Source organism: Eulemur rufifrons, chromosome 24 (assembly GCF_041146395.1).
Source record: "Eulemur rufifrons isolate Redbay chromosome 24, OSU_ERuf_1, whole genome shotgun sequence".
Taxonomy (NCBI): domain Eukaryota; kingdom Metazoa; phylum Chordata; class Mammalia; order Primates; family Lemuridae; genus Eulemur; species Eulemur rufifrons.
The window spans coordinates 21,812,719-21,836,429 of NC_091006.1; the positions used below are offsets into that span (position 1 = coordinate 21,812,719).

Here is a 23,711-nt window from a genome sequence, read left to right on the forward strand (position 1 = left end):
TTGTATTCTTCAGATTCTCTTATACTTACTTATTCAGTAAACATTTATTTATTGAGCATTTACTATGTGGAAGGGTCCCTGCTCTGGGGTAATTCCATCTAGTCGAACTACGGAATCCTCTTATAGTTCATTGCTTCCTTTCTTACGACATTAACAACTAGAGTATGTTCTTGGCTGTTAGAATCCCTAGAGAATAATTTTGATTTGCATCTTTGATATAGTAATTTTATCCCTTTCACATCATTTCTTAGTTTTACCCTCTACCTTTTTCTTATAAACTTCCATATAACCTTTTAGGGAGCTAGATAGAGTATATTTTTAAAATACACCTATCCCATTCTCGTTTTCACACATTTCATTCTTTGATTATCACTTGCTGTCTTTTCAGCTTTATTCCCTCTAGAATTCCATCTCTAAGAATCCTGCCAACACTCTGCCTACCAATAAATGGTAGGAGTCATTTATGTTATACTACCCTTTCACTGTTTCTTACCTTTCTTTCTCCTTTTTCTTACCTGTACCTTAGTAACTAAATGTATCTAGGAAAAATACTCAACCTTGATGACTAATCTTACTTTAAATATGTGATAACAAACTCTTTCATGCTGACTAGTAGTTATACTATATTTCTCCAACCATTTTGTGATGACCAACAGTTAAAATAATATATTTCCTTAGTTTAATTTAGTCCCCCACTCATCTAAACCACTATTTCTTACTTTCTCCTTTATCCTCAGACTTCTGACACCTCTTGTTCACCTTCAGTAGATAACCCTGCATCCTGAGAAAATTGAAGCATCAGAAGGAAACTTGCAAAGACTTTCCCTACCCCATCTATGTACCTACAAATACCCAGACCTCCTTTCCTTCACCTTCAATAGATGACCTTGCATCCTACATCAGTGAGAAAATTGAAGCACCAGATGAAAACTTCCAAAAACTTTCCCCATCCCATCTATCCTCCTACTAGTACCTCCATCCGTATATTTCCTGCCAGCGACTAGACAAGCTACTGGTAAACATTCTCTCCATTGTTTACTAGATCCTATCTGGTTTTCCCTACTCAACAACATTGTTGTAGCAATTATCTTTTCTTTCTCCTGTATTATTTTTTCCCATCTCCTGGATCATTCCCATCAGCATACAAGCTTATTTCTCCAAAAAACCTTTTGACTCCAGCCCCCTTGCCCTAACTTTTTAGCTATGGACCCATTTTTTCTGAAATCTTGATGCCACTTTCAGCTTCTCACTTCTCTCTGTCTCCAATTTCCTACATCCATTAAATGAGTTAATGTAATAAATTAACTTAGACCAGTGCCTGCCATATATTAAACCCTGTACATATTAACTATCAATATCATCATCATCATCATCATCACCACCACCTTTTATTTAGCTTTTTGGCAGTCTCTGTATCTGAGCCTTCTGTTCCATTCTCTTCCTCTGAGTTTTCACTTCTCACCCAGAGTAATTGGCAGTAGGATTCTTAACAGTCTTCCTATATAAATATCTTTGTCGTTCTGTCATCTTTTGTCTTCAGTCTATTCCTTATCTGTTCCAATGTAACTTTCCCATCTTCCCATAGTTTTGTAATAACACAGGTGGCATTGCCTTACTTCTTCCTCAAAAACCTTGAGTGCCTCTTCATTGACTGCATGGAAAATTCCAAGCATTCAGGTTCTCCTATGTTACTTCTTTAGGCTCATCTTTCACTATGGTTCTCTATTGCTCACATGTCCCATTCACTTCCATATGTCCAAATTTGAAGCATTTCTTTAATCTGGACTGTTTCCGGGTCCTTAAATTCTCATTTTATAAAACTCAACTCTCAAATGTCACTTTGTTTCCCGAGCCCTCAGTTAGAATGACCAGTTAGGTTAGTGTCCTTTCCAATTCCACAATGAGGTTAGTGTACAACTTGAACCCTTTTAACAGAGCCTCTACCCTCCCCCACATATACTCACCAACACAACAGCAGTTTCCCAGTAGGTGCAGTGAGATCTAGGCATATATGTATATGCCTGTGAGAAAATACCGGATATGAGACTGAATTTCTAACATTGTTTTATTGTATCTCTAGATTTACTTGAATCTCCATGGTTTAGTTATTCTATTTCCATCTGGTTTTTTGGAGGAGCTTGTATCAGTTATTAGCACCTCTCCCTACTTTCACTAACTCCTATTCTCTATCTACAGTTTAATCAAGGTAACTCTATCATAATGAAACTTTTTCTCAAACTTATATTTTGTTTCCTTCTTCAAATGTGTTAGAATAATCTTTTGCTAACTCTTCTTTTTTTATTTTTAATTAATCTTCACCTCAGAACCTTTTTACCGCTACTCCAGTGAACTAACTATGGTGGAGGGCACCAATGGCATCTTAACTGCCCATTGCTATTACATTTTTATAGTTCTCAATGACTCTTACCTCTTTCTGATGTTTACCATTGTTGACCTAGCCTTCCTTCTCCCATTGGAGCTGCTTTCTCCTGTTTGTCTTCCTCTACCTAATTTGCTTTTCTTTTAAAATATTAGGTTATTAGGTATGGAATGTCTGATTTCCTTAAGTATGACAGTTGATGTTTCTGACATTGCACTTTAACACATTTTTTTTTTTTTTTTATTGTGAAGGTACATCCTCATTCTTTCAAACTCACATTTTGGCTTGTGATTATCTTTCAAAAAAATTTTTTAGAGTAATTTTTGTGAAAACATGGATAAGTCAAAAATTCATCTTACTTTCGAATATGAGTTCCATTGTGGAACCATTGCAGTGCAGACAGCTTGAAATATCAACTAAGTGTTTGGGAAGGATATGGCTAATGAACGCACAGTACATCAGTGTTTTGAGAAGTTCCATTCTGGTGATTTTAATCTTGAAAATGAGCCATGTGGGTGATGTGAGACCAAGGTGGATAATGATGAGCTGAAAGTTGTAGTGGAAGCAAATCCATCTCAACTTACGCATGGATTAGCAGCAGGGTTTCCTTTACTACTCCAACAGTATTGGACCATTTGAAACAAATCAACAAGGTAAAGAACCTGAATAGATAGGTTCCACATGAATTAAATGAGCATCAGAAGAGAATTTGTCTCGAAGCTTGCCTTTCTTTGCTGTCACAACATAAAGGCAGACCATTTCTACATCGTATTGTTACATATGATGAAAAATGGATTCTTAGACCAAAACCAAATATTCATCAAAAAAAGCTAATGGTGTCTGTTTGATGGTCCTGTGCTGGTATTATCCATTACGGCGTCACGAAACCTAGTCAGTTGATTACAATGGATGTCTACTACAACCAAGTAGATGAAATGATGAGGATGCTTGTGATTAAGCAGCTGAGATTGGTCAATAGAGACAGACCAGTCTTCTTGCAAGAAGACCATATGTCACAGAAAACAACACTGCTCAAACTATAGAAGCTGGACTTAGAAACTCTCTGTCATCCATTGTATTCACCAGAACTTACACCAACTGACTATCACTTCTTCCAGGCTTTGGACCACTTCTGACAAGGAAAAATACTCAATTCTAAACAAGCTGTGGAATATGGCTTTAGCAATTTCATTGTCACTCACTCTCCAGGCTTCTTCGCTGGTGGCATAAACAACCTACCCTTAAGATGGCAAAACTGTGTCGGTAGTTTAGGTGCATTCTTTGATTAATTGTACTGCTGCTTGTTTGAGATATAAAAAACTATTCATTTGAAATTGGATGTTTCATATTTAATGACCTAATATTAGGTATTTTCTCTCTCTCTCTCTGTCTCGTATTTTCTCCCCACGCCCACACACGCAGCACACACATGTTCTTTCTCTACATATATTTACATAAACACATACATACCTAGTTATGACTTTTTTCCTTTGGTGACCTCATTTAATTCATTAGTTTCAACTACCACCAGCAAGCTTATGGTGCTTCTTAAATCTGTCTCTGTTGATCCACATTTGTCTAATTCTGCTGAGTTATAGAGCTCTGTGCCTTAGAAAATTGGAGTCCTTTGTAGCAATAGCTTGGATTCTCCCCCAAAAAAGGTTTGTTTTCCCTGGGACCTTTGAATTTGTGCCCTACTCTGTAGTGAGCCCAAAGTGTTATTAAAATCTACCAGATTATTGAAATACCAGCATAAAAATGTCAAAATTTAGGCCAGGTGGAGTGGCTCTCACCTGTAATCCCAGCACTTTGGGAATTGGAGGCAGGAGGATCGCTTGAAGCCAGGAGTTTGAGACCAGCCTGGTCAATAGAGAGACCTCCACCTTAACAAAAATAAAAAAATAAGCTGGCTATGGTGGCACACACGTGTAGTCCTAGCTACTTGAGAGGCTGAGGTGGGAGGATCATTTGAGCCCAAGAAGTTTGAGGCTGCAGTGAGCTTGCACCACTGCACTATAGCCTAGGTAAGAGAATGAGACTCTATCTCTGAAGAAGGGGGAAAAAAAGATAGAAATTCAAAAAATTTAGAAAAAATAGTAAATACTTAGCTCTCAGAGCTAAAGTCTAAAAGTTTGATAGCCTAGGCTCAAGTTACTGTTGCCAAAGGGCCATCCCCCAATGACAACTTATTAATAAACCTTAAGGAACTTGCATATCTAAGACCCAGCTATGCCCACTAAGATCTACTCAGAGCCCACTAACCCCATGCCATCTAGGCCATAAGGGCTTAGATGAAATCCTGCTTTTTGATTTAAACTCTTCTACTTTTAAAAAAGGTCTCAGCCTGCCCTGTTTAAATACCAGTCATAATTAGTTCCTGCCACTGGACAAGTTACATAATCCAGCAAAATCAAAAACCCTTCTTGGACATACCAGAAGTCTCAAACCTCACTTGCTATTTTGAGCCCCCCAAACCATTTTCTGTACCTTTCTCAAGATTTTTCTGTTCATACAAATATGATGAAGATAAATTATTAAATTATCTGTTTTATTATTCCTATTTCTGAATTGGAGAGGCAATATATACCTGTAGCCACATTTGCTTTGATAATGTTTTTCAGACATATCCTTCTCCCTCATTTCCACTCCTTCTCTTCTCCTTACACAAACCCATTCCACAAAATCAGTGCTCAACAAGATGGCCACAGGTCTCTCCTTCACTGGGACTCCAATGGAAAAGGAATGTTTCCTGAGGGCAGGCCCTCCACTCCATTAAAGCAAGGCTGGAATGAGCTGAGTCACTCATGCTCAGTTCCTTCTTTCAAACTCTCTAATCAAATATTACTCCTCTTCCCTTGTGATCCAGGGAGTGAAGGTCACCAGTTACTGTTTTCTTCTCCATCCTTTAGAAGAGGCAAAAACTCCTCCTTTACTGATCTTCAAACTGGAAATTCTGTACTTCTGGCAGAGCAGCAAAAATTTTTAGGGGTTACTATACAGGCAATTTCTTTATCTTTAACTTCTAGGTGTATTCTTTCCTAAAATCTTTCTGCCTGAGAAAGTATGGGTATACTATATACAGGTTCTCCTTCACTTATTTGACGTTTCAGGAACGAGACTTACCTCTTACCCAAAGGAAGGTAAGTAGGTCCCATTGCCCCATGGTGTAAAAATAAAATCCTGGTGGTGGGCCAAACTTTTCAGAAACCGGAGAGATAATTTGAAAAGGCAAGACAGTGTCTAGCATAAGCAAAAGACTTGAAAAATGAAGTCAGACTTTTTCTAATGAAAAAGAAGTATGATTTGGCTTATGAGTTTATGATGACTGGTTTCACTAGTTAGGATATTGTGACATTTTTATAAACTGAGTATCATTCTTTTGACATGCATATATATTTAAAACACTAGATTATGGACAGGGAATACATAGTTGTTTTTTTTTTTTTTTTAAACATCTTTTAGAGGACATACAAACAAAAGATTTTGAAGATGATTTTCCTACCTTTATGAACCAAGGAAGAAAATGTAACAGTTAAAATAGTTTACTAAGAGATGTTATTGGACTTTTAAACTTATCCTTAATTTTTTGCCTATGAAAATAATGTATATTCATATTATCGAATAGAAAATAAAAAATATTATCGAATAAAGTAAAATTGGCAGTCTCCATCTTTCTGTTACTCCTCCTCCAGTTCTACCTTCCAGAGGTAATCAGCCTGTTATTAACTTCCGTAACTTTCATACCTTTTTTGTTCATGCCTGTTTTCCTATACTTCTACAAATAGCATAGAAAGGGTTCCCTTCTCCTATAAATGTGATTATTAGTCTGCAATGTGCCCTTTTTCCCCTAAATTATTTCCAAGTACATATTTGTAACACTTTTCAATGGCTGCCTAGTATTCTGTAAATGTGTATACTGTTAATTCTTTCTTATTGATGGATTTACCTTTTCATTTATTGCCATTATAATCAATTTTGTAGCAAAAATTGTTGAATCTTTATTTTTTGCTAAAGAGAATTTTATAGAATAAATTCTTAGGATAAGCAGTTTGTAATTTTGATAAAAGGCTTTCAAATCACTTTTTCTAAAATGTAAATATTTATACCCATACCAATTTAGGATAGAACTCATTTTTCCATACTTACGCTGATGTGTGTGATGTGTTTTTAAATTTTGGTAAATTAATGATTGAAAAATGGTTCTTTGTTCTTTCATCTTAGATTTCTTTAATGATTATAAAGCTATGTATCTGTTTATCATTTACCCATATTAAAATTAGATGTCTTTTATCCTTTATTTGGTCTTGATATTTTTTTAAAAATAATGACTGTTTAGAATGGTTTGAATATAATCTTGGTAAAACACGGAATTGGACTAGATGACTGAATTTTATGGTATCCTGATTGCCTTACAATAAACCTGATAATGTGACTTCATCTTCACCAGGATAAATTCCAGTGTTACATTTTTATTTTATTGATCCTTTAACAGTTAAGGGAAGAAAGTCGGAGGCTGGCATTGGCTGCCAAAAGAGAAAAAAGAAAGGAGAAGAGAAGAAAGAAAAAGGAAGAACAAAGAAGAAAACTAGAAGAAATTGAAGCCAAAAATAAAGAGAACTTTGAACTCCAAGCTGCTCAAGAAAAAGAAAAGCTTAAAGTTGATGGTATGGTCTCTAAACAATCATCCAATTTGTTTCATAGAATACATTCTAGTCAAAGTTATATTTAATATCAATCACATAAGGTAAAAATAGACTTTTAACTTACTAAGCCCTTAAAGTATTTATGTGCATTTTTTTGTTGATTGACTTCCTCCCTATTTATTATGAAGTACTTCAAACTTATTGACAAGTCGAAATAATGAGAAAACAAGTACCTGAATACATTCCACCTGGATTTATAGAACTGTTAACATTTTTCCATATTTATTTTATTTTTTTCTCTCTAAATAACTACATATATTTTTTTTTGAGATGTCCGAAAGTAAATTGTAGACATCCTGACATTGCACCTGAAATACTTATTTCAGCACACATTCTAAGAATGACATTTGTTTACATCATAGTAATACCACTTATAATTACTAATTAGTTATTTTTTTGGGTATTATAAAGGGAATTCCATAATAATCATCTATAATGATATTACAGAGTAATTCTTAATGTCATCCATAATCCAGACCATAGTCAGATTTCCTCAAATGATGAAGGAGTTATTTTTAACTAGGTTATAATTAGAAAATTATTTGAGATCGAAATACAGTCATTCCTTGATTTCCACAGGGGATTGGGTTTCCAGGACCCCTGTGGATACTCAAGTCTGGAGATACTCAAGTCTCTTACATAAAATGACACAATATTTGCATATAACCTATGCACATCCTCTCATGTACTTTAAATCATTTCTAGATTACTTGGTTTTTATTTTTCTTAATATTGATCTGGGGTTGGTTAAATCCATGGATGCTGAACCCATGGATATGGAGGGCTTACTGTATAGTGGGAAGAAACTGTTGCCACTAAACCACCAAGTGTGTGTGTGTGTGTGTGTGTGTGTGTGTGTGTGTGTTTTTCAAAACTTCCCTCTCCTCCAGCCTTTTATTTTGAAAATTTCCAAACTACAGAAAAGTTCAAGTATTAATATGTTGAACACCTGTATATTACCTACATTCTGGCATGTGAATTTTGTCTTTCTTTTTCTCTTTTTTTGAGTAGTTTGGATATAAGTTGTACACATGACGTGAAATCACCCCTAAATACTTGAGTATGTATGTTCCAGTAACAGAACATTATTTTACATAACCACAATAACATTACACCTAAGAAATTTAATAATTATATAATAATATATAATGTATAGTACATATTCATGTTTTCTAAATTGTCCCCAAAATATTCTTATAACTACCTGCTCTGCTTTGAATAGGGACAGAGAAGAGAAGATCGGTCATATCCACTTCATTACCAGCAAATGCTGGAATAACTGATGATTTTATGTCTAATAGTAGTGAAGTAATCATATTGTGTTTTTCTTTTCTTTGCTAAATATATTCTAGAAACACTTAGAACTTGCTAATTCACTATTGCAACTTTTACAGACGAGCCAGAAGTCTTGACAGAGCCTCCAAGTGCCACAACCACTACTACCATAGGTATATCTGCAACCTGGACAACTTTGGCAGGTTCCCATGGCAAAAGAAATAATACCATAACTACAACAAGTTCAAAGAGGAAAAATAGGAAAAATAAAATTACTCCAGAAAACGTTCAAATTATATTTGATGATCCACTACCAATTTCATACAGTCAGCCAGAGAAGGTGAATGGAGAGTCCAAAAGCAGCAGTACCAGCGAGAGTGGGGACAGTGATAACATGAGGATTTCAAGCTGCAGTGATGAAAGTAGTAACAGCAATGGCAGCAGGAAGAGCGACAATCATGCACCAGCTGTGGTCAATACCACTGTGAGCAGCAAGAAGCAGCCATCAGTTCTTGTTACATTTCCAAAGGAGGAAAGAAAATCTGTTTCTGGCAAGGCTTCAATAAAGTTAGTTCCAATTTTTATTTTTACTATTTATAGTTTCATCATAAAACACCTTGTTGCTGAATTTTTTGGTAAAGCAAGTAAATTAGCAGCTTGCAAGATAAGGATTTTTCTTTGTGCTAGAGGTACACTTTGAATTGAATTGAAAAATAAGCTATATTTTAGGTTTTTGTATTAATGAGAGATCACATTTTTACTATGTAATTTCTTCCTTTTGGATGTTAAACTTAACCCATAGAAAGTATTGATTGTGGCTTCACAGGGATTTTTATTGTGATTCAACTCTGCTAAATCTGTCCCCTAGGTAGTATCTTCTTAAAATTGGCTCTTCATATTATATGCTAAGTATTGAAGAGAAGTGAAAAATAAGATCCTCATTTGTTCACCATATTTAATCTAAAAATAAATAAAATAATAAATTACGTAATAGATTACCTTTATCATTTAAAAAGTCTACATTTCTATATTTAATGTACTTTCCCTCCTTCTATTAAAGATTGTCAGAGACTATCAGTGAAGGGACCAGTAATTCTCTATCCACTTGCACAAAATCTGGTCCATCTCCTCTTTCCTCTCCAAATGGGAAGTTAACAGTAGCAAGTCCTAAGCGTGGGCAAAAGAGGGAAGAAGGATGGAAAGAAGTTGTAAGAAGGTGAGTAATTGTTTCTTTAATTTTTTTTTCTCATTCTTTTTATGTTCTATATATCATAGTGGTGAAGTGTTGTTTACTTTACAATTCCCTCTCCTATTCTAAAGGTTGCAAGCAAACTGTTGGCTCAAGGCTAAATCTGCCCAACAGAGACAAGCTACGCCACATTTTAGATGAATAAAAATTATATATTAATACTTTAAAAATTGCAGGGTTTTCCCATGCATATTAGAGTTTCTGGAGAACTAGTTTAGATTGTATCTTATTCAACTTTGTAATCCCAGAGCCTGGTATGTAGACATCAGTACATGTTAGTGTAAGTATTACATAAGCCACTTGTAAACATTTGAATAAGTACTGGTTTTAAATTATTGATCTAATCCTGTTTTTAATCATGGCATACCTTAAGGGTTTCAGGATAAAAATATTTTGTTTTGCTTAGGATTTTTAAAACATGTGTCTAGGAGTAGGAATGTAATATCCCAGAAACTTAAAAGGAAATAAGATACCTCAACCCCAGAAAGGATGTAATCCATTGTACTCTTTTATTTTGTTTTATTTGTTTGTTTGTGTTTTTTTAAGACAAGGTCTTCTCTGTTGCCCAGGCTCGAGTACAGTGGTTTGATCATAGCTCACTGTAACCTTGAACTCCTGGGCTTAAGCCATCCTCATGCTGCAGCCTCCTAAGTAGCTAGGACCATAGGAGCACACCACCACGCCCAGATAATGTTGTTTAAAGAAAATTTTTTTAAATTAGAGATTGGGTCTTGCTATGTTGCCCAGGCTGGTCCCAAAACTCCTGGCCTCAAGTGATCCTCCTTCCTCAGCCTCCCAAAGTGCTAGGGATTACTGGCATGAGCCACACTCCCAGCCTCATTATAATTCTTTGATAACTTATTTTAAAGAACTTCCCAATAAATCCATTAAAAAATTAAGCTTTTGATTATTTGAAACAAGAGCAGTAATGAACCAAACTTATTACTGTTAATCCCCAAATACACTGTCCAATTTTACATATATATAAAAAAAGCATATATATAAATGACCAAACGCTGTTCTGCCATGGCTGTCTTTACCTCAGTCTCTCGTGTACACACACACACACACACACACACACACACTCATTTATATACACACTCTATTTAACTAATTGAAATCATATCATCAGAGTATTCTCTGTACAAGAGTAAGATAATTTAGTTTTTCTATATGCATTTAATATTGTGATATATAAGAAATTCTTAACTAATTTGGAAATAATAATGATCATTGGCTGATCATGCCCTTTAGGGAAAAAAGAATTGTCAAGAAACTTAGTTCTGTATATAAAATGGCTGAGATCATGCCTTATTTTTTTAAAAATATGACGTATTAATTTAATACTTCATCTGCCATTCTAAATAAATAATTTACTTATTTGTTAAAGCATAAATGATTCTCTTTGAGAACTATGCTATATTTCTTTCAGAAGTATTCTTTTATTGGCTTATCAGAGATTTGTATCTACCTTTTCTGAACCTGAATGTTTAAAATCAAAATGTAATTTTTAAGTGTTTTGTTTTTTAAAAATTCTAGTAGGCTTTTCTATTTCCTCACATTACTGAATGTCCTTTAGCAAGTTTTCGTATTTGTGGATAGTCATTTTAATGCCTGTAGAGGATGGAAGGGAAATGATAAATTTTTAATGTCATTCTTTCAGTTATGTATTAGAGGATAAAAAGGAGAATGTGAGTAAAACACCAAAAATGTACCCACGAGAAGCCTTTTTTTGACTCTTTGGGGCTAGATTAAATGCTCTGACCAGTGTGTCTTTATGATACCCTATTAGAACACTCATGACATGGTGGTGTAGTTTTTTTTTTTGTTTTGTATCTACATAGTTAATGTATGTGAGCAGGAACTCATGCCTATCTTATTTACCGTTAGTATTTGCATTAGCAGAGTGCATGCCTACGTAGTATGTGCTTTACAGATATAAGTGAAGGACAATAATCAAGAAAGCAAACGATCTTTGATAATGAGAGGAGAAGCTATGTAAAATTTGTCTGTCTACCTGTCTGTCTATTGCTCCCAGTTGCCTTTTGTCTCTTCATCTAGATTAAGAGTAGATAAAAGAGGCTTATTAAACAATAATCTATTCTGTATTTATTGAAAAACATTTTGGTAATACTTTTTCCTCTTTTTAAAGTCACAACTACTAATATTAATGATTTACTTTAATTTATCTTTACTACTTTTAAATAGGTCAAAGAAAGTATCTGTTCCATCAACTGTGATATCCAGAGTGATTGGAAGAGGAGGCTGCAATATCAATGCTATTCGGGAGTTCACTGGTGCACACATAGATATCGATAAGCAGAAAGACAAGACAGGAGACCGGATAATAACTATAAGGCAAAACTTTGTCTCTTAATGTTTTCTTCCTTTCTGTTGTATTGCACTGTAGCTTAATGAAATATATCCATTTGAGTTTTCAATGGAACTTTGTGTTTAATAGTATACTTTTGTTAAATGGGAGTTTTATTAATGTTTGAGAAGATAACCTTTACAGTTTCTTTTTTCTAGTTAATATACTCTTGTGAAGTGTTTTAGAGGGTTTTATGGGAAGTTTGTGTGTGTGCATGTGGCAAAAGTTTAGATTATCTTTTCTATATATAAACTGTTCGTATAACATTCTTAAAAATTTGTTCTGAGACTTTTAAGGAGTTTCTAACACATTTTAAGTGTGAGTTTTTATCTTTCTCTCATATTAGCCTTTGAGATTTGTTATTCTTAGATTGTCTCTTTAGAATTGAGCTCAATAATAGATTTAACTCTGAATTGAAAACTTATCTTGAATAACTCACCTAATGTGTATGTGCCTGATTATCCATAAAATAAAAATGATACTCTAAGAAATCACAAGGTTGTAAGAAGCTGTATTTAATTACCTTAAAGTAAATTTAAGTTCCTTTGAAAGAGTTTCATATGTTTTTAAGTGGCAGTTGTAAGTTTGTTTGTGAGAGGCAGGTGCCCCTTTACAGTATATTTGAGGGCTTATAGTTATGTCCCCCCTCAAAAGTAAGGAGGCAGTTAACTATCATGTTTGTATTCCTACTCATTGTCTTCTTCTTTGTCTTGTTTTTCCCTGGGATAGTTGGGTTAGTTACAACCTGCCTTATCTAGAAAAGAGGGAAGTAGATAGTCTTTATGGATAATTTTTCCCTTGGGTTTCTGAAAGGCTTTCTTTGCAATCATATATTTTCCTAGAGATCCAACACTAGGGTTTGATGTTACAACAGCTATTGTTGGCATTATCCGGATTCCTCCCTCATTTTGAGACATCTTCCCAGAGGGGTTATAATAATTATAGTACAGTAGCTCACACCTGTAATCTCAGCACTTTAGGAGACCGAGGCAGAAGGATTGCTTGAGGCCAGGAGTTTGAGACCAGCCTGGGCAACATAAGTGAGACCTTGTCTGTACAAAAACTTAAAAAAATTAGCAGGGCATGGTGGTGCATGCCTGTAGTCTTAGCCACTCAGAAGGTTGAGGCATGAGGATTGCTTGGGCCCTGGAGTTCAAGGTTGCATTGAGTTGTGGTCACGCCAGTACACTCCAGCCTGGGCCAGGCAGGGCAAGGCCCTGTCTCTTAAAAAAAATAAAAAAAATAATAATCACCCAACTGATAGAGGAACTGCTAATGAATATGTAGTAGATGGAGCCACCTCAGATGCCAGGATTTAAAATAAAATACTGTTTTCTTACTTGGTTGTATGATATTCCTTGTTTCCTTATATTGTTTTTATTATTGATCAACTCTTTTTTTTTTTTTTTTTTTTGAGACAGAGTCCAGGGCTAGAGTGCTGTGGCGTCAGCCTAGCTCACAGCAACCTCAAACTCTTGGGCTCAAGTGATCCTCCTGCCTCAGCCTCCCGAGTAGCTGGGACTACAGGCACGTGCCACCATGCCCGGCTAATTTTTTCTATATATTTTTAGTTGTCCGGTTAATTTCTTTCTATTTTTTAGTAGAGACGAGGTCTTACTCTTGCTCAGGCTGGTCTCGAATTCCTGACCTCAAGCTATCCTCCCGCCTCAGCCTCCCAGAGTGCTAGGATTACAGGCGTGAGCCACCACACCCGGCCTTGATCAACTCTTTAACTTTCAATAATGTTATAGATTACATCAACTTTTATGTGCAGTTTTTCTAACTGTAATGTATTTTATAGTAGGAAAATGGTTTCTTAGTCCAAGGAAACAATCATAAAGTGAAGTTTTAGAAAATCATTGACTAGTCCTCTAAAAAATACAGTGTTAATGCAGGACAGTTTATAGCTTTGTTACCAGAATACCTCAAGAATGGTAGGAAAATTGCAGATTTACTTTTGTTATGTGTTCTCTCTCTCTCTCTATATATATATACACACATGCTTGAGCACATACACACAGGAGAATGTAGGTTTTACATATTTAAAAGTAGGGGAAATTTGACCTAATTTTTTTTTTGTTTGCTCAACTTATAGGGGTGGCACTGAATCAACAAGACAAGCAACTCAGTTGATCAATGCTCTGATCAAGGATCCAGACAAAGAAATTGATGAACTTATTCCAAAGAATCGTTTGAAAAGCTCCTCAGCAAATTCCAAAATAGGGTCATCAGCACCTACCACCACTGCTGCTAACAGTTCCCTAATGGGGATTAAAATGACGACTGTAGCTCTGTCATCAACATCTCAAACTGCCACAGCACTCACCGTGCCTGCAATTTCTTCTGCATCCACCCACAAAACCATTAAGAACCCAGTGAATAATGTGAGGCCTGGTTTTCCAGTTTCTCTTCCATTAGCATATCCTCCACCACAGTTTGCACATGCTTTGCTTGCTGCTCAGACTTTCCAGCAGATCCGTCCACCAAGGTTGCCCATGACCCACTTTGGAGGTACTTTTCCACCAGCTCAGTCCACTTGGGGTCCTTTTCCTGTCAGGCCTTTGAGCCCTGCCAGAGCTACTAACTCGCCTAAGCCTCACATGGTGCCTCGCCATAGCAATCAGAATAGCAGTGGTTCTCAGGTGAATTCAGCAGGTTCTTTAACTTCAAGTCCCACAACTACAACCAGTTCATCAGCTTCAACGGTGCCTGGTACATCTACAAATGGCGGTCCAAGTTCACCTTCTGTTAGAAGGCAGCTTTTTGTCACAGTTGTGAAGACATCCAATGCCACCACCACAACAGTCACAACCACAGCAAGCAACAACAGCACTGCACCCACAAATGCCACATATCCTATGCCTACTGCCAAAGAACACTATCCAGTATCATCCCCATCTTCCCCATCACCGCCAGCCCAGCCAGGAGGGGTTTCTAGAAATAGCCCTTTGGATTGTGGATCAGCATCTCCAAATAAAGGGGCAGCTTCTGAACAGGAAGCAGGTAGTCCACCAGTAGTAGAAACAGCAAACAATAGACCTCCACACAGCAGCAGTTCTTCTGGGAGTTCATCAGTTCATTCTACTCAGCAACAACCTCCGGGATCTGTTTCTCAGGAGCCAAGACCACCCCTTCAGCAGTCTCAGGTTCCTCCCTCGGAAGTTAGAATGACTGTTCCTCCTTTAGCAACAACAAGTTCTGCTCCAGTGGCGGTGCCTTCTACTGCCCCAGTGACTTACCCTATGCCTCAGACACAAATGGGATGCTCCCAGCCTGCTCCTAAAATGGAAACCCCTCCTATTAGACCACCCTCTCATGGCACAACTGCCCCTCACAAGAATCCAACTCCAGTGCAGAATTCATCTGTTGCAGTCCTCAGTGTCAATCACATTAAAAGACCTCACAGCGTTCCCTCTTCTGTTCAGCTACCTTCAACCTTAAGTACACAAAGTGCTTGTCAGAATTCAGTACATCCAGCAAATAAGCCTGTTGCTCCCAATTTCAGTGCCCCCTTGCCATTTGGGCCATTTAACACATTGTTTGAAAACAGCCCTACTTCTGCTCATGCCTTTTGGGGAGGATCTGTTGTTTCATCTCAGTCAACACCAGAATCTATGCTATCAGGAAAATCCTCGTATTTGCCAAATTCAGATCCTTTACATCAGTCTGATACTTCCAAAGCTCCAGGTTTTAGACCACCATTACAGAGACCCTCTCCAAGTCCCTCAGGTGAGTTTATATTTTCTTAATTCTGGAGTTGCTCATTTATACAAATGATGTGAAAGAAAATTCTTGGTCATTTTCTAACATTTTTACTCTTTGGGTGACATTGTTGTGTTCAGTTAACTCAAATGCTATTGTATTATGTGTGTTTAATATGGTGGATTTTTTTTTAATCTTTCAAAAGCTACAGTAGATTTTTCTTGAATTACCCATAAATAAGATTTTTTTAATCAGGTATATATTTCTCTCTTGAAATAAAAAAGTCTCTTATGTTTTTTAATTTAATAAAGTAATGCCACCAAAAGTTTGCTTTTATTTCAAAATCAAAATAGGTAACAAAGATTTTTAAAATTTGATTTCATTTCTGATTGTCTTTTGTTTTTAAAATAATGAAAAAATATAGAGCTACATAGTCTAATATGGTAGCCACTTGCCATCTGTGCTATTTAATGAAAATTAAATGAAATAAAAAATGTATCTTCTTAGTCAAACTAGTTATATTTCAAGTGTATAATAAACACTTGTGACTAGTGGCTACCATATTGGACAGCAAAGATGTAGAACATTTCCAATATCATAGAAAGTTCTATTGGACAACACTGATTCATAGAGGATCTAAAGATATTCTGATTGTAGGCTGTGCTTTTTGTTTGGCTTTTTACTTTGAAATATTTTTAGATTTGTAGGAGAGTTCTTCTATAATTTCCCCAGGTTCCCCTAATGTAAACATCTTATATAACCATGATATATTTTAAAATTAAGAAATTGATATTGGTAGAATACTACAAACTACACTACAGATTTTATGCAGATTTCACCAGTTTTTCCAAAAATGTCCTTTTTCCGTTGCAGGGTCCAATCCAGGATGCCAATTTGCATTTAGAACTATTGTGTTTTAATATGAGCATTTCAAGTAATTAAAGACAGTCCAGGCAAGAGGCTGACACACTATGGTTATTATGCTACCTGTTTTTATACTTTTAAACTTTGAAAAAAAATTTTTAATAATACGTGACACAAAAAATATGAAATTCAAAGACAAAATATGAATTTCAATGTTTATAAACAAAGTTTTAATGAAACACAGCTATGCCCATTTCTTTATATGTTATATATGGCTGCATTCTTGCTACAATGACAGAATTGAATAGTTGGCACAGAGACCATGTGACCTGCAAAACCTAAAATATTTAGTATTTGGCCCTTTTAGGGGAAGGTTGCCAACCCCTGAGTTGAGTTATTTGAGATATGACATTCTGGGACCAAAATTTCCAAGTTTAATGGCAACTGAATATTATTTTTACTTATTTCTATAGCATGCAAATAAAATTTAACAAACAGTAAATATTTCTTTGCTAGAAGTTGATAGAAATATTTATGCATACTTTCAAAAACAGTTTCTCTTGAGTACTGAAACAACAGAATCAATAAAATTGGATTTTAAAAGATCATGTTTTCATTTTTATAATTGTTGGAATTTAGTGAAAATACTTTGCCTTTCCAAAAATGTGATAATCTAAGTGTATTGAGAATGACTAAAATTAAGATTTAAAGAATAATGAAATAAACTCTTATTTTGTGTAAATGTGTAGAAAAAATGCCAGCTCTATTAAGAGAAGTGAGGATTTTTTGGGAGTTGTGTAGTTGATTAGAGCCAAAATTAGCATTGACGTTTAAATTAATAGTCAATTACTTGATTCAGGTCATTTAGAATTAGAAATATTCATCTCTACTTTTATTACATAGGAAGCATCTCTTTTATTTTCTCCTAAACTTCTTCAAGATATACTAATTTTCATTTCTCTCTACTTTTTCTAACTCATTTTGTGTTCCATGCATATTTTTATTTCTTTGCTTAACTAGCTTTTTTTATATAAATAATTTTACTGTTTTTATGTAGACTCAGATTTTATTTTAAAAATTTTTAAGCCACATAAAAATGTAAGGAACAGAATAAACAGCATAGTAAATACCTGTATACTCCCTCACTTATGTTCTCCTCTTGTTAACATCTTTTCAAACTCTCCATCTTTGTCCTTGTCCTTCCCTTCCTTCCTCCCTCCTTTATCCCTCTTTTGCTGCTGCTTGCTTTCCTTTCTGTCACCTCTCTTCTTTCTTTTCTGCCTTTCCTCTCCTCTTTCCTTCTTTGTCTTTCCTCCTTCTCCCCCCACTTTCTATCCCTATCTCTATTTTCTTTTCCTTCCTACCTTTCGTCAAATAATGAAGAGGTAGGTTTAAAACATTATGATACTTTACTCCTACATACTTTGGTAGGCATCTTCCCAATGTTTCCCTTCATAGCTACATCATCATTAATACACTCAAGAAAATTAGAATTAATTTGGTAGTAATACCCAACATAAAATACCATTATCCCAAATATATCCTTTATGCCTGTGTCTTTTTGCCTTTTTCTCTTTGACCTAAGATTCAATCAAATTTTAGGCATTCCTTTTGCATGCCCCCCATCCCCCCACCCCTGGGGTCTAAAGCATCCCACTACCTTCTTCTACAGTTCTTGACATTATTGAGTCCTTTGAGGAGTCTAACTCTCCTTAACAGATGTTTTCTCAATCCATGATTAGATCCAGGTCGAACATTTCTGGAAGGAGCATCATATAGGCAATGTTTTGAACCTCAAATTGCATTGTATCAGAAGACACTCAGTGACAGATTGCCCTACTATTGGCCATGGAAAGCATGACCACTTGGTTAAGATGCTAATCATCAGATCTCTCCATTATAGAAGCATATCTACAGTTTTTTTTCCTCCTATAGTTTTTTAAAATTAAATTTTTATACAATTGTTTGGGCCTTGAACATTTAAGTTACAACATTGATATTAAATCTAAATGTATTAGCTAATAAAAGAGCAAATGTAAAAATATTTTCCTTGATAATTATTGCTTTTATAGTAATCTTTATAAAACGGAGAAAGGACAAATCAATGAACTGAAAGAAGTAACCAAGGAGAAATTTTTTTAATAATCTAAAATAGTTTTGGATGTATTTTGGGCCTCTTAGAATTTTAGGTTTATATAATTATTTCTCCTAGGGGTAAGCATTTAAATGACAGTGATCTTCTACATTACAGGTATTGTCAATATGGACTCACCATATGGTTCTGTAACACCTTCTTCTACACATTTGGGAAACTTTGCCTCAAACCTTTCAGGAGGTCAGATGTATGGACCTGGGGCACCCCTTGGAGGAGCACCAACAGCTGCTAACTTTAACAGACAACATTTTTCCCCACTTAGTTTGTTGACTCCGTGTTCATCAGCATCAAATGGTGAGTATTACATGCTCTAATTCCATAAGAAGAACTTGCATATTTATTTTCTTAAAAACAAAAGGTTTTGTTTGGGATTTTAAACTTTTAATCCTCATAATTTTAATATTGGTAAAAATATAATTTGTACTCTTGGCAATTGTTGGAATTTCAACGTTTTTAAATTATTGGAAGCAACCTAGGTTATATCAAACCTAGAATATTATATTAAAGTTTCTTCTAATACGGATCATTTTTTTTTTTGAGGGAAAAATATCCTCGTACCTCTTTCTAAATTACATTTACTTTTTATTTGAGTGAGAATACAGCTACCAAGGTGAAGGATTTCTAGCCTTTAGTTTAAATATGCATTTTGTCCACCTTTAAATCTCATCTACATAAACATCACAACTGATTTCACATTATCAGATGTGTGTTTTTAACTAGTCAGACTTTTGAAGCAGTGATAAATTTTCAAACCAAGGAAGATCAGTCACCAATAGGGAATTCAACTTGAATTAAGAGAATTCTATAGTCAGGCTGGGTTGGTTTGTTTTTGACATAAAGACATAAAATTGCTTACTTCCTAAGGAAATTATAATGAGAATCTTTTTTTTTTTTTTTTTTTTTTTTGTGAGTCAGAGTCTCGTTTTGTTGCCCTTGGTAGAGTGCAGTGGCATCATGGCATCATCGTAGCTCACAGCAACCTCAAAGTCCTGGGCTCAAGCGATCCTCCTGCCGCAGCCTCCCAAGTAGCTGGGACTATAGGCATGCACCACCACACCTGAATACTTTTTCCATTTTTTTGTAGAAATGGGGTCTTGCTCTTGCTCAGGCCGGCCTCGAATTCCTGAGCTCAAGCAATCCTCCTGCCTCGGCCTCCCAGAGTGCTAGGATTACAGTAATGAGCCACTGCGCCCAGCCTAAAAAATCCATTTTTATGGATGAAACTATCAAATTTCATCTAGCAGTGCTAGAACAGGTAATAGCGAACCTGATTAATGGAATGAAAGAGTAAATAAATTTAAATATTTTAGAGACATATCAAAATACATTGCCAGTTAAAGCATGAGGTAATCTTTGGCCTACAGTGAATTTATATATTGTATAGTTTTTCTTGTGTTTGTCAAATAATGACAGTCACATAGAATATTAATTATCTTTGCATGGGTGCCCCTAAATGAGAGGGAAGTGGTTTTAATAAAGGGAGGGATTATACCTACATGATGGGTGCAACGTGCACTACCTGGGGAACAGACACGCCTGGAGCTCTGACTTGGGGGGAAAGGCGGTACATGGGCAACATATGTAACCTGCAATTCTGTATCCCCCATAACAATAAGATGAAATAAAAAAAAAAATTAAAAAAAAAAAAGATTCAAATTCAAAGTGACTGTTAAAGCTAGGCACCCTGGCACACACCTATAGTCCCAGCTATTCAGGAGGCTGAGCTGGGAAGATTGTTTGAGGCTGTAGTGCACAATAGTCACTCTTGTGAATAGCCAATGCACTCTAGCCTGGACAACACAGGGAGACCCGGTCTCTAAAAAAAATTTTTTTTAAAGTGACTCATAAAAATACAGAAACATTTCAGAAATAGTATACCAATAGGGGAAGAAAAAATAATCTATGGCAATTCTCATTGGAGATGTTTTATGTATCTTTGAAAAAGGTTAAAAATTTCTTAGGAGTCATAATTGAGATGAAGGGACTATAAATTAACAGTATTGTGTAGCCCAGCTTTTTAAAACATGAACCATTAAATAGAATACTTAAACTAAATATAACTCTAAGGAATAAATAGCTGCTTATCACATTTTAGTCCTAAATATCTAGTAAAAGCTTATAGCCTCAGTTATTTAAAGCTGTATTCACAAGTTTCTGTGTTCTAGATGGATATGGATAATCATTTTATTTATTTAATAAATTAAGATCGACAGCTATACATTGACAAATGGAAGGTAATTCAGTCTGTATTAAAGATTGGTATTTTATCCTATTCAGTGGTCTCTCTCTTTAGGGACATAAATTTGAAGAGATTTTAGAGTGACTATGACAATAATAATTTTTAAAACCTAAGAGAAAAGTTAAATAGGACTACCAAAGCACTCTTTGTAATACAGCTACTAACTACATGTTAAACTAATAATAAGAATAATAATAATTTGTTGAATGTTTAAGTACTATTCAAGTTAGTCTCCCACCCATGCCTTTGTCAGTACAATCCTAATATAAACAGTTATGTGAGCTTAGGTATATCACTTTAGTGAACATCAACTTTCTGATTTGTAATATCCTCCACACAGGATTAATAAATGAGATAATGTACGTGTTATCTGCTGATGTTACTGTTGTGTTTTTTGTTTTTGTTTTTTTTTTTTTCATTTTGACGATAAGGATGAAGGTGGTGATAGTGACAGTAAAAGTCCCGTTTTCTAATAGTTTTAGAAATGTGCCAGTATGTATAATGATTATTGTATTGAAACCAAGAAGAAAAAAAGAAAAATAGAAATGTGCTACTATATAGTGACACCTGGCAAAAGAGAAAGTAAAAGATGATTTAAGAGCTATAACTAAGTCTTGCATATAGTCAAGACTAATGGAATGGAAAGAGGAATAGACATTTTTATAAATAGCCACTGATTAAAAAAGTCTGAAATGCATTATATTTTTAGAATGACTTTATTCTGCCTAGTTTTTTCTTATGTTCTTAAAATTTTTATCCCTAAATATATAACAGATTTGAGGCAGTGTCTTCTGTGTTGAACTGAAACTAAACCACCATAGGGATGAACATTTTCCTTCAAATGTCTACTTACGGGTGATTTATATTCACCTATTTACATATAAAAACAAATATGGTTTTTGATTTTCATGTTCATAAAAAATAGGAAAAAAGGAATTAAAATTGCAACATTATTGTTCATTGGTAAGTGTTACCTGAAATTTTTTGGTAGTTAATCTTAAAAAGAGAATGAATTCGCAAAGCAGAGAATGTTTTTAAGTACAGTTGACCCTTGAACAACATGGGTTTGAACTGTGCTTCACTTATATGCGGATTTTTAAAAATGAATATAGTGGGTTCTCTGGAGGGGTAGGTTCCGCGACTGAAAATACAGTATTCACAGAATGCTGTGTGTGTGGAGGGACAGCTTTCCTTATTCATGTGTTCTTCAGGTCCTACTTGAGGGACTTGCACATGCACAGATTTTGGTATCCATGGTAGCCCTGGAACCAGCCCCTTGCGGATTCTGAGCGGGGCTGGTTCCAAAAACATACTTACTGATATCATTGTTTATTACTCTAGTAACACGTTATTTCAGAAACTCTTAGATAAAATTCAAAAGTATGACAGGTTGTTTTCCCAGGGTTTTGGTGTGTGCCTTTATTGCAAAAGTATTGTGCTTTTTGTAATAATGCAACCAAATTAGGTTAGGGTTTTGAATACCTGCTTTTTAATACATTGCTACGTTGTTGATACAGGATGTCATTGAGGCCATTAAAATTGCTTTCATTGTTGCTACCTTCTAACAATTTTTTTGTTACAGAAAATTTCAAACCTATAGAATAGTTCAAGGAATATCCATATTCCCTTCACTTAATTTTACCAATTATTTAAAATATTTTGTTTCATTTATTTTCTCTCCTATTTGTTTGTTGTTGAATCATTTGAAAACAAGGTGCAGATATGATACTTAAGATCTAAAAACATTCATAACTTAAGAATATGGACATTTTCTTATATAACCATAACATCATTATCAAATACCTAATAGATTAACGTTAATTCTGTAATAATCATCTGATATACATACCATATTAAAATATCCCCAGTTGTCCCAAGACATTTTTTATAGATTTTCCCTCTTGAACCAGGAACCTTCAGACTTCACATTGTATTTGATTGTTTCTCAGTTCTAACTTTTTTGGTAGAAATTTTAAACTTGCAAGAGTAGCACAGAGAACCCTTGTATATTTTTCCCAGATTGACCAATTGATAATGTGTTACTACATTCTTCCCTTCTGCCACATGTATCCCTGTGTGTGTAAAATTATTTTTTTTCCTGAAAATTATATTTAATTCCCACATCTCTTTAGTCTCAAACAATCTGGAGCTATTCTCTCAGTCTGCATCTTTCAAAAAAGACTTTTTTGAAGACTATAGGCCAGTTGTTTGCTAGAATGTCTCTTAATTTTTTTTCCTACTGTGTCTTCCTGATTTAATTTAGGGTGTGTTTAATACACAGTGAACTAAACCATAACGAAAGTACAATGTAATTTTACTGTAGGAGGAATATTTTTTTAATTTGTAAGTCATATTGCTCTTTCAGTTTTAACTCTGGACCCTGTTACCGTTTCTAAACTGAGGTGAATTTACCATAATGTCAATGGAGCTAAAGCTTTAGGGCACCTCATTTGTATGGGCCTCTTCCAGGGTGCTGTACATGATTTTATATTTGTAATTTTGCCTTCTTTTTCTAAAATGTTTCCCAAAACTGTATAAGCTTAAGGCCACACAAAATGTAGCTCTGCCCCATCCTCTAAAACCTGTTTTTTCTCTAACATACAGGCTGGATTATAATAAAATAACATGGCAGAATTAAATTTTGCCTTTTTTGTCTAATTAAAGAAATTATAAAACAGATGAGGAAAGTATTTCAGCTAGGCTCTTTTCATGACAAAGAATATAGACCCACCCAAGGCATCTTAAGGTAAATGATGTTTACTATAAGGCTATG

At 35.0% G+C, this 23,711-nt stretch overlaps 1 protein-coding gene across 4 annotated transcripts in view; it reads left to right on the forward strand.

Annotated features, from left to right (window-relative positions):
* ANKRD17 (ankyrin repeat domain 17) overlaps positions 1–23,711 on the forward strand; it is a 149,521-nt gene that overhangs the window by 120,628 nt on the left and 5,182 nt on the right. For all 4 annotated transcript variants that reach the window (XM_069458213.1, XM_069458215.1, XM_069458214.1 and 1 more), the window contains 6 exons: positions 6,873–7,044; positions 8,478–8,925; positions 9,419–9,574; positions 11,816–11,965; positions 14,074–15,707; positions 18,796–18,993. In XM_069458213.1, the coding sequence (XP_069314314.1) occupies positions 6,873–7,044; positions 8,478–8,925; positions 9,419–9,574; positions 11,816–11,965; positions 14,074–15,707; positions 18,796–18,993 (2,758 nt within the window). The remainder of the gene's footprint in view (positions 1–6,872; positions 7,045–8,477; positions 8,926–9,418; positions 9,575–11,815; positions 11,966–14,073; positions 15,708–18,795; positions 18,994–23,711) is intronic.